At 36.6% G+C, this 17,420-nt stretch overlaps 1 protein-coding gene across 5 annotated transcripts in view; it reads left to right on the top strand.

Annotated features, from left to right (window-relative positions):
- The first annotated feature begins 3,307 nt into the window (after window positions 1-3,307).
- The window catches only part of LOC125669647 (nipped-B-like protein), a 40,082-nt gene continuing 25,969 nt past the window's right edge, over window positions 3,308-17,420 (top strand). The window contains exons 1-18 of one of the 5 annotated variants that reach the window (XM_056164059.1): window positions 3,308-3,521; window positions 6,570-6,658; window positions 6,914-7,082; window positions 8,418-8,512; window positions 8,704-8,749; window positions 10,399-10,478; window positions 10,587-10,670; window positions 12,549-12,670; window positions 12,753-12,818; window positions 13,086-13,142; window positions 13,289-13,315; window positions 13,694-13,751; window positions 13,842-13,937; window positions 15,181-15,342; window positions 15,604-15,710; window positions 15,910-16,002; window positions 16,147-16,378; window positions 16,636-16,790. In XM_056164059.1, the coding sequence (XP_056020034.1) occupies window positions 6,595-6,658; window positions 6,914-7,082; window positions 8,418-8,512; window positions 8,704-8,749; window positions 10,399-10,478; window positions 10,587-10,670; window positions 12,549-12,670; window positions 12,753-12,818; window positions 13,086-13,142; window positions 13,289-13,315; window positions 13,694-13,751; window positions 13,842-13,937; window positions 15,181-15,342; window positions 15,604-15,710; window positions 15,910-16,002; window positions 16,147-16,378; window positions 16,636-16,790 (1,713 nt within the window). In that variant the 5' untranslated portion in view covers window positions 3,308-3,521; window positions 6,570-6,594. Of the gene's footprint in view, window positions 3,522-6,569; window positions 6,659-6,913; window positions 7,083-8,417; window positions 8,516-8,703; window positions 8,750-10,398; window positions 10,479-10,586; window positions 10,671-12,548; window positions 12,671-12,752; window positions 12,819-13,085; window positions 13,143-13,288; window positions 13,316-13,693; window positions 13,752-13,841; window positions 13,938-15,180; window positions 15,343-15,603; window positions 15,711-15,909; window positions 16,003-16,146; window positions 16,379-16,635; window positions 16,791-17,420 lie in introns of all 5 variants that reach the window. The other 4 variants (XM_056164058.1, XM_056164062.1, XM_056164061.1 and 1 more) reach the window with 4 other exon arrangements.

Below are 17,420 nucleotides of genomic sequence, written 5' to 3'. Positions count from 1 at the left end.
GGTGTTAAGTCTCATGTGAACGACAAATATAAAATAAAATCAGATACTTTTTTAATCGATATTGTATGAATCATATATTTTCAAAATGAGGTTGTCCTCGCATAATCTGGTCATTGAAACAGGTAGACAAAATAGAAAAAAAGAGGCCCACATCGCTCACCCGAGTCACCTTGGCCCATAATTAAAGATTTCCCCCATCATATTCGCATGCAAAGCTTTAATCCCTATAGTGGCCACAACCTACCCCGGGGGCCATGATTTTTACAAACTTGAATCTGCACTACGTCAGGGAACTTTCACGTAAATGCAAACTTTATTGGCTCATTTGTTCTTGAGAAGATTTTCCCTATATATTTCGATATAAAACTTTGATCCCCTGTTGTGGCCCCCACCCTACCCCCGGGGGCCGTAGTGTTAACAAACTTGAATCTGCACTATGTCAGGAAGCTTTCATGTAAATGTAGACTTCTCTGGCCCAATGGTTCTTGAGAAAAAAGATTTTTAAATTTCTCCGATATATTTTTGTGATTAAAACTTTCATCCCCTATTATGGCCCCACTCTACCCCTAGGGCCATGATTTTAACAAACTTGAAGATGCACTACGTCAGTAAGCTTTCATGCAACTCTAAACTTTCCGGGCTCAGTGGTTCTTGAGAAGATTTTCCCTATTATATTCCAAAGTAAATCTGAGATCCCCTACTGTGGTCCGACACTACCCCCCGGCGGGCATGGTTTTAACAACCTTGAATCGGCACTATGTCAGGAAGCTTTCATGTCAATATAAACTTTTCTCGTCCGGTGGTTCTTGAGATGAAGATTTTCCCATTACATTTCTATCAGGGTTTTAATTTTGTTTTGCACGTGCTCAGATCCGAGGACTTGAGGGGCCACAAGGAAATATACAAATAAAGATTGAATTTAAATTTGATATTATTTTTATATTACACCATCAAATGGCTAAATAAAAACCAGTATTTAAATTTCGATCTTTTTATTCAAATTTACGTCTTTGGAGATCTATCTCGACGGGTCGAATGCAAAAATTACAGTTATGTACAATTCACTACTTTAACTTGTTAAGATGTTTTATTCTGAGATGCAGTCATTTTTATTTTCGTTCATCAATTAGTAATGTATACAATAATAGGCAAGTCCATCGGACTTTCAACCTTTTTAATTACCAAGTCCGAATACGGATATTTGCTAGCCCCGGACTTTGGGTTTGAAGAATTTTTAACCCCTGTCTATGTAAAACTTTGATCCCCTAATGTGGTCCCATCATACTCCGGGAATGATGAGTTTAATAAACTTGAATATGCGCTATGTCAGGAAACTTTTATGTACACTTGTACTTTCCTGGCCCAGTGGTTCTTGAGAATATTTTCCTATATATTCGCAAGTAAAATTGTTACCCCCTATTGTGGCACTAACGTACCTCCGGATGTCGTGGTTTTCAACTTTTCACAAACTTGAATTTGCACTATGTCAGAAAGCTTTCAGCTCTTCTGGCCTAGTGGTTCTTGAGATTTTTAATACAAATGTAGATCCCACCCTATTTTTGTCATATCTCCCCTTTGAAGGCATGGTTCTTTATTTAAACAAACTAGAAAGCCCTTCACCTAAGAATACGTTTTGCCAAGTTTGGTTGAAATTGGCTCGATGGTTCTGGAAAAGAAGTCGAAAATGTAAAAAGTTTACAGACGGACAGACAGACAGAAGGCGATCAGAAAAACTCACTAGTCAATGAGCTTGTGAGCTTAAAACTCCAAGAAACAAAGGTGGGTTGTTTTTTTTAAAACATGTATTACTGACCTTGAAGATGTATATCATTTCATATTTATGCCTTGCGTATATATATAGAAATACAGTGACGATCAATCCTCATGCGAAATATTCTAGACGGGAGGTAAAACAAACAACCAACAAAATGCAATTTGAATTTATTCAGTTTCTCAAAATTATAAATATCGTTTCAAATCTCAAAATGCGACATATATCGTTAAATATCGAGATAAATAGTCGTTATCATGAGATGAAAGTCGTTACAGTTCTATATACTGATTTCCCTATTTTCGGTCCATTATTACATGTACCTATTAATTGAATAATTTTCAAATTTTACGTATTTGTATTCGTTTACATTTTCGGTCGTAGATGAATTATTTTGGTCATAGACGAATTATTCTCGTCCATACTATGCCTATTTGTGACAGGCATAACATAAAAATTGAGTTATTAAAGTAAACTCTGGGCATTTACAATGCTGGCACTTGTAGTGGTCAGCCGGGTTCGATCGCCGGTGTCCAGCTAGCTCAGTTGATAGAGCACCTGACTAGAGATTAAGGGGGCCCGGGTTCGATTCCCGGTCTGGTCCGTTGCATTTTCTCCCTTCCTGTTACATTTGGTGCCGTAGACCAGCCCCTGGAACTGACAGGTGAAACTGCCTGCCAGGGGATAAAGATCCCAAGTTGATGTCGACATTTATTTTAAGGAGGGAGGAATGTAGCGGTCAGCACCTGACTATAGAGATTAAGGGGGCCCGGGTTCGAATCCAGGTCTGGTCCGTTGCATTTTCTCCCTTCCTGTTACACACTTCTGATCAGTAAAAATTCCGGGTACTCTCAATAGAATATATGTAGGGGGAAATATCAAAATACGTAATAAGAGAGTGAATAATGAGTTTCTATCTCGTTATTACGATTTAATCTCGCAATCACTAACAAAATTTCTGCCCTGCCTCCAATTTGACCCCACTAGGGCTTTTGTGTCATCCAATACCGCTGCGCAAAATAAAACATAAGACATGAATATCATGCGCAATGTTGAATGGTAGGTCTGAGCGGCAGGGCCACACGACCTACATACGTAGGTCATGTCGTGGGTCAAGGCCATGTGACATGTTAATTTAAAAAGATCTAGATATATATTTATAGATAAGTCTATCATATCTGTCAATATATAAGAAAGCTTTATAAATACTTATTCGCTCTTTCCTTTAGCGAAACACAGTTTCGGTATATTTGTTCCTTTCGCGATCACGTTCAATGTTGACAAAGAAAACACGACTTGTTTACGCCTGAGAGAAACCATTTTGATATTACAAGTGCCCGGATAGAACTATTTTCACGAATGACCTCGGTGTAATATTCATACGCACTATAGGACTAAAATCGTATTTTTGTTTATCTTTTCACAAACAAAGATAAATAATTAATTGAAATTCCTTCAACATAAATCATCAATCAAAAAATATACCATGGAACAAGCATTTTATACTATATTCATTGTTTGCGGTCTTCTTTCTTTAGCGTATGTAATGGAGGCTGTGTCATACGGCTGTCGTAATTTTTTGGCGCGGGTCATTGTTATGATCAGAAGTTATCGTTAGATAGCATATTAATGATAAATATTTCAGCTTCTATGATGGATTAGAAATAGTAGAAACTTTATACCATTACTATATTGCTACGAAATAGACTAATCTCGCAAAATACCCGTTTAAAATTATAGGGTTGAACAGGTAAGAAAAAGCTATAAACAAATTTAGTTTCGGAGACATTTGAATGGTTGCGAAAACATGTTGTATTCCATATAGGGGAACATACTTCATCAGAAAATCATTGATAAGTGATTGCTGTCTTGCAATGGGCAATGTGAAACACGTAAAGACGGTTTAGCATCCCGGCATCTTCATCCTTGTTAGCATCTTTTCGTGCATCTTTCAAAAAAATGTTGTACATCATGGTAACATATAATATTATTAGTGTTGGCAATGAGGCATATTCTTCTTTGATATGCACAGTAGACGTTAGATTTCCAATGCTGTATTTACTACAAAGTGACGCCGTTGCTAATGTGTAGAAGTATTGCTATGAACTGTTTAGGCATAATATTCCATTTGAAATGCAGGTCAGACACGGTTTGTTAATGACAAGGTAATTATGGGCCAGTTATAATTCTTTGTGGATGGAATGATAATGTCATGATGAGAGATACACAATACATATGTTGTACATTTTGTGCGATTTTCTTCATCAAAAATGGAAATTTGGGAGAAGTAAATGATGGGAAAAGGTTTATTTTCCACCCAAAGTCTGTAGCTGTGTATGTAAAAAAAGTTTATTTTATTCTAACCACGGGAATAAAAATGGGGTGTTGCACAGAAAATGAAATGCAGTTTATGTGTAGGGGTGTATCCCTGAACTTTTTTTTCATCTCTGTACATTCTTTAAAATCTGTAAATGTTTTTAAATATGTTTGAAAAGAAAATTGCATCACAGCCCAACAATTAGCCAGCTACTTATAAATTTTAATTTTGTGGCAAGAGAACAGGGTATGGAAGTGTGCCATGTTTTACATTGTAAATATTTTGTGCCAAGGCTTTATCATACACCTGGCTAATGTCAGTCTAGGAGAGAAACACAAGGCGGGTGCTCAAGAGGTGTAAAATCTATGCCTGACTTTAAATGAGGAGGGCAAAGCAAGCTTTCCGGGCTTGTAGGGAATTGGTGATTTTTTTATATCTGTTTTTGAAAATAGGTTCCTTTTTGCATATTTTCTTCAAATCACGAGTTCCTTTATTATTTAGTTACAATAAATTTTATAGGCCTAGCTTATAGATTTCTGCCAAATCATGTATTAGTAAATGTTTCAAAGGATCAAATCAGCAATATATTACATTTTGGAAACAAAGAACAAATCTTTCTGTTTCAGTTCTATGAGAATCAGTAAAAAGTATAGGATTTGAGTAATACTTTGCAGAAATAATTAAATATTTCAGTTTTTTGCAAGATTTTTAGGTATGAAATTTATTTGATCTAATGATAAATACTCTTCATCTTAGTGACAAAGTATTGTCTGTTACTAGACAACAGAAGTTAAAAGTTCTGTACCGTTCACTGTACACATTAGTAATTGCAGGGGTGTGATTTTTCCTCTGTTCAGGGAAGATTCTCGGATTGGCTCAATTTTCGAAAAAATGAAACACCCTAGGTATGATCTAAAGTGACAGAAAATGAATTTTCCAGGAAGGGTGAAGTGTTTTCCTCCCTTTAAGACCAGTTTTCCTCTGATTTCTGAGGAATTCATTAACATCCCTGATATGGATGATTATACTTCGATCTGATTTAGTTGGTTAGAATAACAATATTGCATCTTAATTGTATTTTGCAATGTGGGAAAGCAAACAAAAATGCTGCCAGTATGAAAAATGATGTGAAGAAGGAATTTCTTACAAATTCAAAAAATGGTTAATTGGTATTGATGAAATGCTTGTCTATTCAATGCAAGGAAAAACTTATTTTTTAAAACGCATTTCTGAAGGATTGACATTTATGGTGGATGTGCGTAAGTTGGAAACATTATTATAAGAAATATCAGATGAAGACTTGTATACAGTTTGAAATCATATTAAAAGGATTTTATGTTAAAACTTGAAATTTAACTTCACACATCCATCGCTCAAAGTGATTCTATCTACCCTTTTCCCTGTCTTGTCTCTTTCTTTCATCACTAAACAAAGCCCGCCAACATCCTGCAGGCCCTCCACACTTTTGCTTCTCCATTTGGTGGTCTACTTTTTTAATCAACATGCAAAGACAATGCTCATGTACATCTTTCCATGAATGCAACAAAATTAATGATTAAGTGTCTAACTTGCATAGCTTGATAAAAAAAAAATCTTCCTATTATATTCAATTAATGCAGCACATATAGCTTACAGTTGATAAATCATACTATTCAATACCTTTGTTGAAGCTATATTTTTCAAACAACAAAATGAAGCTAATAAATTTCATAAAGTAATATTTCATGATGCAGTCATTTTCAACTCAAAGGAAATGTTTGCAATACATAACATAATAAGACTTGTATGCAGGCAGGTTGACTGAAAACTTGGTGAATTTGTAGAACCTGAAATCTGATGCTCTAAAATGTTTTTGTGTTGACTGTGACCACAAAATAATTTTACACCGAAGAATTGCAGATTGAGTTAACACATGTGTTCTTTATGTTCATTATCGCAACAATGTCGGTGTTGACATGTAATGTAGAATATGCCTTATACAGAATGAGATTGGACGTGATCTTCTAATCCTGGCCCTTATCATTTGTTTTAGAATTCAGATTTTCTGAAGCTATAAATATTTGTATCTTTATTATCCATGTGAACAATCAAATCTGAGCAAGAATGCTAGAAATCGCACTTCAGAGGAATCATGTCCGACGTAAGGGGTTCAGCAGTAATTGTGGTGGTCTGTAGATCTTCCTGTTAGTAATTGTGGTGGTCTGTAGATGTTCTAGTCAGTAATCGTGGTCTGTAGATTTTCCTGACAGTAATCGTGGTCTGTAGATTTTCCTGTCAGTTAATTGTGGTGGCCCATAGATCTGATGGAGGGCTAATACTTTGGAGGAAGTCTTTAAAATTTTGTTTTCCTTTTTTAAACTAACATCTCTTACATATAGCTACAAGTTTAAATATTAAATGATAGAAGGAAAAATGGTATCAAACATGTTATATCATAAATATGTCTAGCATATCCTTTCACTCTATTTTTATGTATTTCAGATGTAATAATGCAACTACGGTAACCATGAATAGTGATGTGCCCAGTGTTCCTATAACAACACTAGCAGGCATTCACAGTCTTACTGACCGTAAGTCAAACAGAAACATTAGATTTAAAATATTTCATCTTTAATTTAAATCTAAAATAATAGTATTGATGTCTTAATTATTCATCGTTTAGTTTCTTTCACTGAAGACTTTCTAAATTTCAGCCATTATTGCAAGTGATAGATATTGGAGTGTGTATGGTTAGAATTTAATAAAAAAAAAAACTATTGGCAGAGAAAAACTTTTTATTTCCATTGGTATTATGTACTCATTGGTCTTTTTTTCATACTTTTCAGTTTTACCAGAACTACCCTTGCCAACCCCAACATCATCCACTTCACACAATAAAACTTTGCTTCACAATGCCAAGCTGAAAGAGACCTCGAAGCGCTTGCTTGCAAGTCGAGATACGGGACTGACACAACAGTTAGTGGGTGTTCTGCATAAAACTTCAACAGAGTACTTGTAAGTTGAAATCTTGATATAAAAAGGAACTTTCACTATCTCTTTTCAATGTAGATATGAAGGTAGTTGTATTATAAGGTATAGAAAGATTGTATTAATGGGGTGTGGACCTTATGATAATAGGGATAAGGAATGCTATAACGTTTACTTAGGGCTATTCCAGAAATAAATACATGGGGGGGGGGGGGGGGGGGGTCGGGAGGCACCTTTTGTATATACCAAGCACCCATATAAAAAAAAAATAAAAAAATTGCCCCATGACCCATCAAATTAATAAACTCATTTTACAATGACCCATCTAATAAAAAAAAAAAACTAACCAGACCCACCACAAAAATATTTTTAAAAATGAAAACGGTACAAATCTCGTGAGGTTTTCGGACAAACATTCTAGTCAATGACGCGGTAATGCCTGTGCGACATTGTATCACAGTAGTTCTGAAGAAACAATGTCACATCAACAATCAAAGGCATCTATGGCGGGAATGTTGGAAAGATTGGGTGTCCAAACGATGCTATTATCATGAAATGGATATGTTTTTCCACGAATCGTTCGTCTTCTAATGGGGCCCGCGCCCGGAGGCCTCTATCACTATCACACCGACTGATAAATATAATGCATCGGTACCCTCGTATAAATCAACTAAGGTTTGCCTATTTTTATTAGAAAACGGAATACCTATTGGTTTCAAAATATTCCCAAAATCGATGCACTGTAAACTGTAATAATCTACAGAACAGAGTTCGCCGCCATCACATCCAAAGGGACCCTACTAAACGCGCCTCTAATTTGAAGAGTGCCGTAATGGAAAGTTATGCGCTGCAAAGAGCGACAACTCGAATAGTTCTATGTTACTTCCGATTTCGAAAGCAGCATTTCGAAAGCACGTTTTCAATTTTCCCTCCGACGTTTTGTAACCAACACGACAAGAGTGACAATAAAAATATTCTGAAAACTCAACACCCACGTGGCACAAAATAAAACAATAGAAACTACCCACTACCCATAATAAATATTTTTTTAACAGTCCAACCACGGACCAATTAAACTATGAAAAAATACGACCACCCACACAAAAAAATATCGTTTGCCACCCGACCCCCCCATTTGATCATTTCTGGAACAGCCCTTACAATATATCTGGTGAATGTTTGTCTGCTGATGCTAAGATGTACTTGAAGAAGTTTGTTGATAATATGAATATGTTTTCAAACTTTGACAGATTTATGCAAGCCATGTTGGTGGGAAGGGGGTGGAAACATTATAAATGTTAAAGCTGATAATCCATTGAATTTGTTTGTGTTACAAAGATTTGAATTGAATTTGTGTTGCAGAGAATTGAAGGATTCCACTAGTGATGGAGGGATAGATGGAAACCCCCCAGAATTACTGAAGGCGATCCTAAGTCAGGAGCCTGCTACATTTCAAGGTAGTACGTATAACACTACAGATATTGAATAGACTTGATAAACATTTCTATAATGGAGGAAAATTGGTGAAAGTGTTCCATGCTTTCGTTAATTTTACCCTGATGACTTTCTTTATTGTTTGAATAATTTATCAGAACTATTGGTATTTTCAGTTGATCTACTTTTTTTCATGCAAGTGATTGTTTTTTAGGTCGACAGTGCTATGAAAATGGGTCACAGAAAGATGTATATAATGTGTAAGTAGAGAAGTAAATGTTGAAGAAGTCTGACATCTCTTTGCATGAAGAATTGTTTAATGATATTGAATTGTTTATACATCTAGAATTGCATATAGCAATAAAGCTAGTTATAAATATAAATATAAACAGATAGGTGCATTGTATTAGTAAAAACCATGTGAAGAGGAGTAATGCATGCATAAGAAATGTAACAAAAACTGTTTTGTGAGGGGGGGTTTCTGCTGAGGATGGAACCTGAGACCTCAAGCACAACAATCCAGTGCTTTAGCTCAACCGTAGATCATTGGACTATTGTGCCAGAGGTCTGGGGTTTGATCCTCAGCATAGGTATATACTTGACTCTGCTGCATTTGACACTCATGTTGGGACCCAGGTCCTCTCTGACAGGTGAAAGTGATTGCCCCCCCAGAACTTTGCCCCACAGGCGATGACACTTTAGCAGAGTCTGGATGCCTCGGGAGGGAGGGAGTGTGGTAGTGTTTGATATATGGTCTTCTTACTAGCTCTATTTAGTGGGTTAACCCTTAAGCTTGATCGATAGTGCACTGGATTGTCGTGTCAGAGATCCTTGGTTCAATCTTCAGCAGAGTTGTATACTTGTTTCTAATACATTTGGGGTCCATGTAATCTCTGGTGGGGAAGAGTGATTTTCCCCAGAACTTCACCCCACAGGCGCTGTCACTCTGGGATAGTCTGGACGCCTCTCTATCTGGAGGGAGACTTCGCGGTAGTGTTAGTTAGTTACAATGTACTTCGTCCCTCTATTAGCTCTGATTGGTGGGTTAACCTTTTAGCTTGATCCGTAGAACACTATACTGTTTTGCATAAAACGAAATAATTTGTTAATTTGGTCCCAAAGTGGGCACTGAATGTAACAGAAACTGCTAAACACTGCTGAGTATCGATCCGGAGACCTCTGGCATGCAATCATTGTAAGTCCATAAAACTGTTTCTTTTACCAATATTGGGACCAAATTCAACAGGAAATTTTTTATGTCTGCTGAGGATTGAACCTGGGACGATTGGTACAACAGTCCAGTGCTCTACTGACCAGAGCAAAGAAGAAGGCCATGTAACTGTGTTAACACTACCACACAAAGTACAGGGGATATGTTACAGATTGATAAAACATGCAACTCATTAAAAAAAGAAAGTTACATTGCATAAGGGTGATGGTATTTGATACGATTTCTCTTTAATAAATTACACCTTTAAAAAAAGACTCGGGAAGTAGAACTGTCCTCATAAATATTTCTCTGCATGTGTTTAAATATTTCTCTACGCGTGTTTGATATTTGACTGAATGAAGGTCTAGTTAAAAGCTTCCTTACAATTGAAATATTGTGTAAAATTTAAGCAGAAAAAATCCCATACGATAACTGAAATCTTGGTAATTTTTTAGTATGTTTTATCAAGATTTATTTTAAAAAAAAATCGCATAAACAAAAGCTGATGCTGTTGTGTGTGTTTTGTTCCAAAGCATGCATGTTCAATTAAAATCATCAGCATTTTATCAATTATGTCATTTCTGAACAGAAAAGGTATGTGACCCTTGAACCAAAAAGGGTCAGTTAACACCTGCTGAAAAGGAATTTCCCAGTGTAGGTAATGGACCATTATTGTTGTAAGTTTTGTGAATTTTGTAGGGGGAGTCAACATTACCAGAATAATTTGTTAGGAGAAGATCCTTCCAAGTTTGAACATCCTTATGGCAATTACACACCAGGTAGCTGTATAATACGGTTGTTTTACATGTACTATTGTCATTTGTGTCGTACTGGATTAAAGTACTGCATATTCTTTGTGTAACTTCTCTCTGTGATTAATTTACTAGGCATTGTGAATGGGGAGCATCCGGGATTGTCCAATCAGTACCCAGAGTACCAGGGTCAAGGGGTCACAAAAAATCTAGGAACAAGTGAGTCATTTCTTTGAAACATGTTTCAGTTTGATTGAAGTGTCAATACATGTGTAATTGTCGTGGAGTCGATGTTAGAAAGTTACAGAAATTACAGTTGAATATAGAAAAGAGCAAGTTGATTGTATCTCTAGGACACAGACAGAAGCATCTAATCATGGAACTGGTCAACAATACACATCAACATAACACCATCTGTGCATTTATACATGAACAAAAGGATATTCCCAGATATTTTGGAAATTACAAGTAATATTTATGTGCACAAATTGTAGAATTCTGTTCTAGAAACGGTTATTGAGGCTGTCATATTTTGTTTAGATGATTGACTGGGTTAAGCAGTTGATTTTTAATTTTTCTGTCATTGAAACTGAAATAATTTGAACCTGGTGTGGTTCAGACTTTCATGGATGATGCAACTATCAATGTTTAAACCATTGATGATTTGGATGCTGCAAATATTCTATATTTTCCAGATGACTGATCAGGTTATCCTCTTTACAGCAGGTCCATTCCGTAGTAACCATGGTTTCTATATTGTTAATTAAATCTGCACAGATGATTCTCATTACAATTTTGCAAGGTCTTTGTTTCTTACACCTATAGGTAGGGAGAAATGGGTGTATGATTCCTCTCAGATTTACATGAACTTCTTGGATAAGTTTATATTAGGAGGCTTCTTGCATTAATCAGATATATGTAATTGGTTGTTTTTTTTCTCCTCATATCTCTCTTTAAAGGTAAAGGCAACCCTAACTACATTGTTGCTTTTATGAATAAAGTATTACTTACTGATATCGTAAATGACTGTCTTTAACAACAAAAATCCTTGTTTAGCGTTTAAATCAATCTATCATGTATTTCAAATTACCCGCCGCTAAGAGAGCGGCCATTGAAGTTAAATTTATGACGTCACACCGTCGGTTCTGGTTTATTTCATCAGCAGCACTGTAAACAAGACAAGTCACGAACAGTTAAGTTTGGAGCCGTATAAATTTCAGCTTGTTCTTTCGCAAGAAGAAATTAAGAAAAGAAGACATTCGGTCAAGTCGCAGACCAGGCAGGCGGTACACATTTCTTCATACAAATGTCTCGCACCTCGACTTGTCAAATGTTATGCAAATGATGGATCCACAGTTTACATATTCTTTTTCTTTTAAGATGACTTGGTTGGGTCGGGAATTTAAAAAAACCAAAAAAAAACACTTTTTTCACATCTCCCCTTCGTGGCAATAGTGTAATTCACTGCTTGACAGGAATGCATCAACCTATTTATTCATAAAATCTACAATATGCACATCTTTGATAATCTTAGAATCTCATCAAAACCGGAACAGATGGTGTGACATCAAAATTGTTGATTTTTGTGGTCTTGAACACAAAAGAGTTCCACAACATGGCAGCCTCTATAGATAGTGGGAATTTCAATTTTTAACGTTTTCAAATTAGTGCTGAAGCTTATCTAGACCGTATATCAACAGTAATAATCCTATCATTTATCCTGTAAAAAAAAATTTGGGTTGCCTTCCCCTTTAACACAACTGTGTCTGGGCAAATTTAAAACGGAGCGACACCATCAACAAATATATAGAATTATTGACTATGAATCAACAAAGGATTATTGCTGACAGAATATTAGTAAATAGAAATACATGTATATTGATTGAAATGTGGGTGTGCTAGGAATTCCATATCAACCAGTTTTACTGTATGTGGTTAAGACAGACTGTAAGTGTCCCAGAGATAAAGAGAAATCTATGTCATTCTGTTCACTTGTTGTCTGATTCTTACACTAGTTGAGAAATCTGTCATTCTGTTCACTTGTCTGATTCTTACATTAGTTGAGAAATTTATGCGCCTGTTGCTTTTTTTTTTTAGCTCAGGGAAGTTTAGCGGAGAACTTGTTCCATGGTGAAACTGAGAACCACGGAGTCCACAGCTCTCATCACAAAAAAAGACTCAAGAACTCGGAACCAGTTGTTCTCTTGGAACCACTCAATGTGAGTGTTACTCAGCCAGTCATTTCACAGACATGATTGTGTGCTTCACCATACATTACATATCTGTTTCTGTTGGTTGTAGAACTTACCACCACATGCATCGGGAGATGCGTCGAGTTCAGCATCTACAGAATCCTATGGTGGAGAGGTAAGATACACATGTACTGTATTAACTCAGAGATTGTTATCGGTAAGTATTGTGGATAGCTGTCCACATGTGTTAACTCAAAATTGTTATTGGTAACTGTTATAAATAATTCTCATGAAAATGGCATTTGTACATCAGAGTACTCAAGTTTTGCAAAGGACCATTTGTGAGACCAGCTGCAGTACTTTTGGTTTTAAAAAAGAATAAATATGTTTTTAATTTCACATATGGCTTGCTTCAAAAATTTAAAGAGTGCTTTAATTTTAGAAAAAGAAGTTCAAGGGTTCCCACCCAGTGGTGCTTCTAGAACCGCTGGATAAGCAAGTAAGTTTATGGTTTCTGATTTTGAGTTAATTTCAAGTAACAAGTAGGTATTTCATTATGATGTCATTGCAAATACATCAGTACTTTTTCTACATATTTTACTTTACAATACATTTTAGAGTCAGTTTAGTGAGATTAATTTTCAGGTACTTCGTAGACATACAAGGAGCAAGGTACCTTCAGCAATAATTACCTATAATTGCATTCTTTTGTTACTTCAGTTTTGTTACGTTTTTTAATCAAAATACTCAATACCCCAGTTGTATAGTGTATACTTACGTGGACACTTGGGACGTTTATATGATGGGTGTGGTTCTACCAGACTGTTTTATTTGTTATGGAATATTTTGGGGTGGGTTTTCCCCCCCATTTTTGTTTCTGTGGTTGGTTAGAAAAACTATGTTTACTGTGTTTTGTAATTTTAACACCAATTTGCTGGTAGAAAAACAATCAAAAAAATTCATATGAAAATTTAGAAGAAAAAAAATGGCATTCAGTAAATTAGAAGACTTGTGGTTTATGATTAAATTAAAAATTATTATTTTTTACAGACATTGAAATCAATTCAGCATGGAGGCTCAGTGAAAACTAAGGAGGACAAGAAGAGAGGTGTGTGTGGAGTTTGTTTAGATCGTTGATATTTGTATGAAAGGTTACAAAATACATTGGTAAAGTAAATGAGATGTGTATGTTTAATAGGAAGAAGACATCATGACAGTGGTGATGATTATGATGACAGACATGGAAAGCGAAGACGTCGCCACAGTGACAGTGATGCAGACTCCCCACCAGATGGTCAGTTTTATATCGGTTACTGTGAGACCCCCACCTGTTGGTCAGTTTTATATCGGTTACTGTGAGACCCCCACCTGATGGTCAGTCTTATATCGGTTACTGTGAGACCCCCACCTGATGGTCAGTCTTATATCGGTTACTGTGAGACCCCCGCCCCCCACCTGATGGTCAGTCTTATATCTGTTACTGTGAGGCCCCCACCTGTTGGTAAGTTTTATATCAGTTACTGTGAGACCCCCACCTGATGGTCAGTCTTATATCTGTTACTGTGAGACCCCCACCTGATGGTCAGTCTTATATCTGTTACTGTGAGACCCCCACCTGATGGTCAGTTTTATATCGGTTACTGTGAGACCCCCACCTGATGGTCAGTTTTATATCGGTTACTGTGAGACCCCCACCTGATGGTCAGTCTTATATCTGTTACTGTGAGACCCCCACCTGATGGTCAGTCTTATATCTGTTACTGTGAGACCCCCACCTGATGGTCAGTCTTATATCGGTTACTGTGAGACCCCCACCTGATGGTCAGTTTTATATAGGTTGGGAAATGTTTGGAATTGTTTTTTATATTAAAGAGATGGTGAAGCTATAATATAGTGCTATAAGACTTCAGAACTGAGCAGAAAAAACTGCTGTAAATTGAGGGGTTTTATAAAGGGTGGCTCTCTGTAGCTCCAAACTGTGCTCATATACCGACCTGTTCCAGATAATTTTGTATTAGTATTGTAATTATTACACATTAATTGTATTTGGCAATGTTTTTTGGGTTTTTTTTTATCTCGATGTTGGCGATGTTGATATTAGCCTATCTTTTGTTGACTGGAGATAGGTCGTCTTTCGATTTTCATGTCTCACTGTAATCAGTTTTCAGACCCCACGCAATGAAGTTGCGGAAGGTATAATGTTTTTGATTCGTCCATCAGTCCCTTTTTTTGTCAACACAACTCTGAGACCACTCAACAGAATTTTGTGAAACTTTGTAGTTAATAAGAATGTGCATATTCCCAGGAAATTCTAATTCAATAACTTTTCTGGGAGTTATGCCCCTTTTGAACGTAGAATTTCCGAGCCCGTCTGTCCTGCTCTTGCAGTGATGCATAGCATTACCATTCATTATGTGAGGCATTGTCAAGCAATGTTGGAGCATGGGGAATGTGAGCTTGCTCACTTTTGCTTTCTTTCATCCAGTCTTATTGATTTTTGTTGGATTTGTAATTAGTGTTATTTTATACAAATTCAGTGGCAAGAAAAAAGAAGAAGGACAAGCGCCACAGACGCGTCAATCAGCAGGCCCTGTCTGTGGAGGAATTACTGGAGAGTCCGACCTTCAAAAAGTTCAGCAGCTCTATGGAATATGTCTTGGAAGCATCAGAAGACACTAACTTTGGATCATTGGATCTTAGTAAGTGAAAGTCACTATGTACATACCTGTCTTTAACTCTGACAAAGTTCCAATACGTCATATCTTTACTTTTGATAAGGTCCCAATGTGTCATGTTTTTACTTCTGACAGTCCCAATACGTCATGTTTTACTTCTGACACAGTCCCCATATGTCATCTTTACTTCTGACACAGTCCCAATACATCTGTGTATACAGATATTGTGGAAGTACTTGCGTGTACCTTGGTTTTTGTTAAGTATAAAATTTTCTTATTTTCCAGATGATGAAGAAGTGGAGTGCCCAAGGGAAAGTCTTATTGCTAACAACATTCTGACTGATCTCTGTGGAGAAACAGCCAAACTGAAGTCTTTAGGTGTCATGAACCAGGTATGTGTGATAACCAACAATTGTAGTCAAATTCTGAACATGTGCAAATAAACTTGGAACTCAAAATAGTTTGCACAAACATGTATTGATTGTCGTAGATGAAAGCAAAGTCAATTTCAGAAGAAATATAAGAGAAAAGATTCAGTGAATGTAAATATCTCGTATTCACATTTACAATCTTTTGTATATTTTATTCCAGGTACCTGCTGACAGACTAGTCAAGTTGTTGACAATATTGCAGTGGAATATACGAGATGGAACGAAAGTTACACCTGTAGCCAACCAAGGACAGGTAGTTTACACATAATACTTAGATACAGGGAGCTTACATTGTGTTATGATGTACAGTAATGTTTGCCAAGTGTATTTAAAACAACAATTATGATGTACATAAACTTTGATGAAATTTGGTTGTATGATTTGAATTTGTTTTTAGGATGAGGATGAAGAGGAACAGAGACTCTGGAGAAGTCTGATCATGGAGCGGATCATGAGAAGCATGAACTCAGCCCTCATTGCCCTCTATATCATGACCTCGCCGAAAATGCCTAAACAGGTCTATCTGGAGGATGTCATCGAGCGGATCATCCTGTTTGGGAAATTCCAGCTGCAGAATACAATATTTCCAGAATTTGATCCAGTCTATAAAATTGATCCTAAAGCAAAAGGTAAATATGGGCATGATAGTAACAGAATTAAAGATGACCTTGGTACAGTAGGTACGTGTATATGATCTGTTTGTGTGGCCGTTAGTGTGACAGAATTGGAGGTAGCCTTAGTAAGTATTGGTGTATTTACATGTATGTAGTTGATACATGTATAAAACTTGATACTGAACTTTACATGTAACTGTGGCTTAAGTACACTTACTTTGTACATATTTTCATTCTGTACATTTGAACCCACACTTTGTATTATGTTGTAGATGGTTACCATGGTAGTCTGAAGGCCAAGAGAGCAAGAGCCACACAAGTTAAACACAAATCCACCATCAACATGTTTAACAAAATCTCGGACATGATTGAAAAGTTGTCTGAACTTGTGGACATCCAGGAGCTGACTGACACGACCATTCTACAGGTAAAATCACTGACACCACCATTCTACAGGTAAAATCACTGACACCACCATTCTACAGGTAAAATCATTGACACCACCATTCTACAGGTAAAATCACTGACACGACCATTCTACAGGTAAAATCACTGACACCACCATTCTACAGGTAAAATCATTGACACCACCATTCTACAAGTAAAATCACTGACATTACCATTCTACGGGTAAAATCACTGACATTACCATTCTACAGGTAAAATCATTGACACAACCAGTCTACAGGTAAAATCATTGACACCACCAGTCTACAAGTAAAATCACTGACATTACCATTCTACAGGTAAAATCACTGACACAACCATTCTACAGGTAAAATCAGATCATGACAAATCTCCACCTGCACATTGGATAATTTACCTGTACAAATTATATTTATTGAGCACTATCTCTGTGCAACAGGGGGGGGGGGGGGGGGGGACTAGTGAGTGACAGTATCTGTGAAGGTTGGAGGCAGCGTATGTAGTTAGAAATGTGTTTGGATTCAGGTTTAGTAATGCCCGCAGTGCAAAGTAATATGATATTTGTGGATTCTCCTTCATTATCTGTGTGTATCAGTTTTTTATACGCCCGTCTTGAGACGGGACGTATTAC

This window comes from Ostrea edulis, chromosome 4, assembly GCF_947568905.1.
Source record: "Ostrea edulis chromosome 4, xbOstEdul1.1, whole genome shotgun sequence".
Lineage (NCBI taxonomy): Eukaryota > Metazoa > Mollusca > Bivalvia > Ostreida > Ostreidae > Ostrea > Ostrea edulis.
Note: the sequence above shows the minus strand (reverse complement) of the source record. Positions and strands in the feature narration are given on the sequence as shown.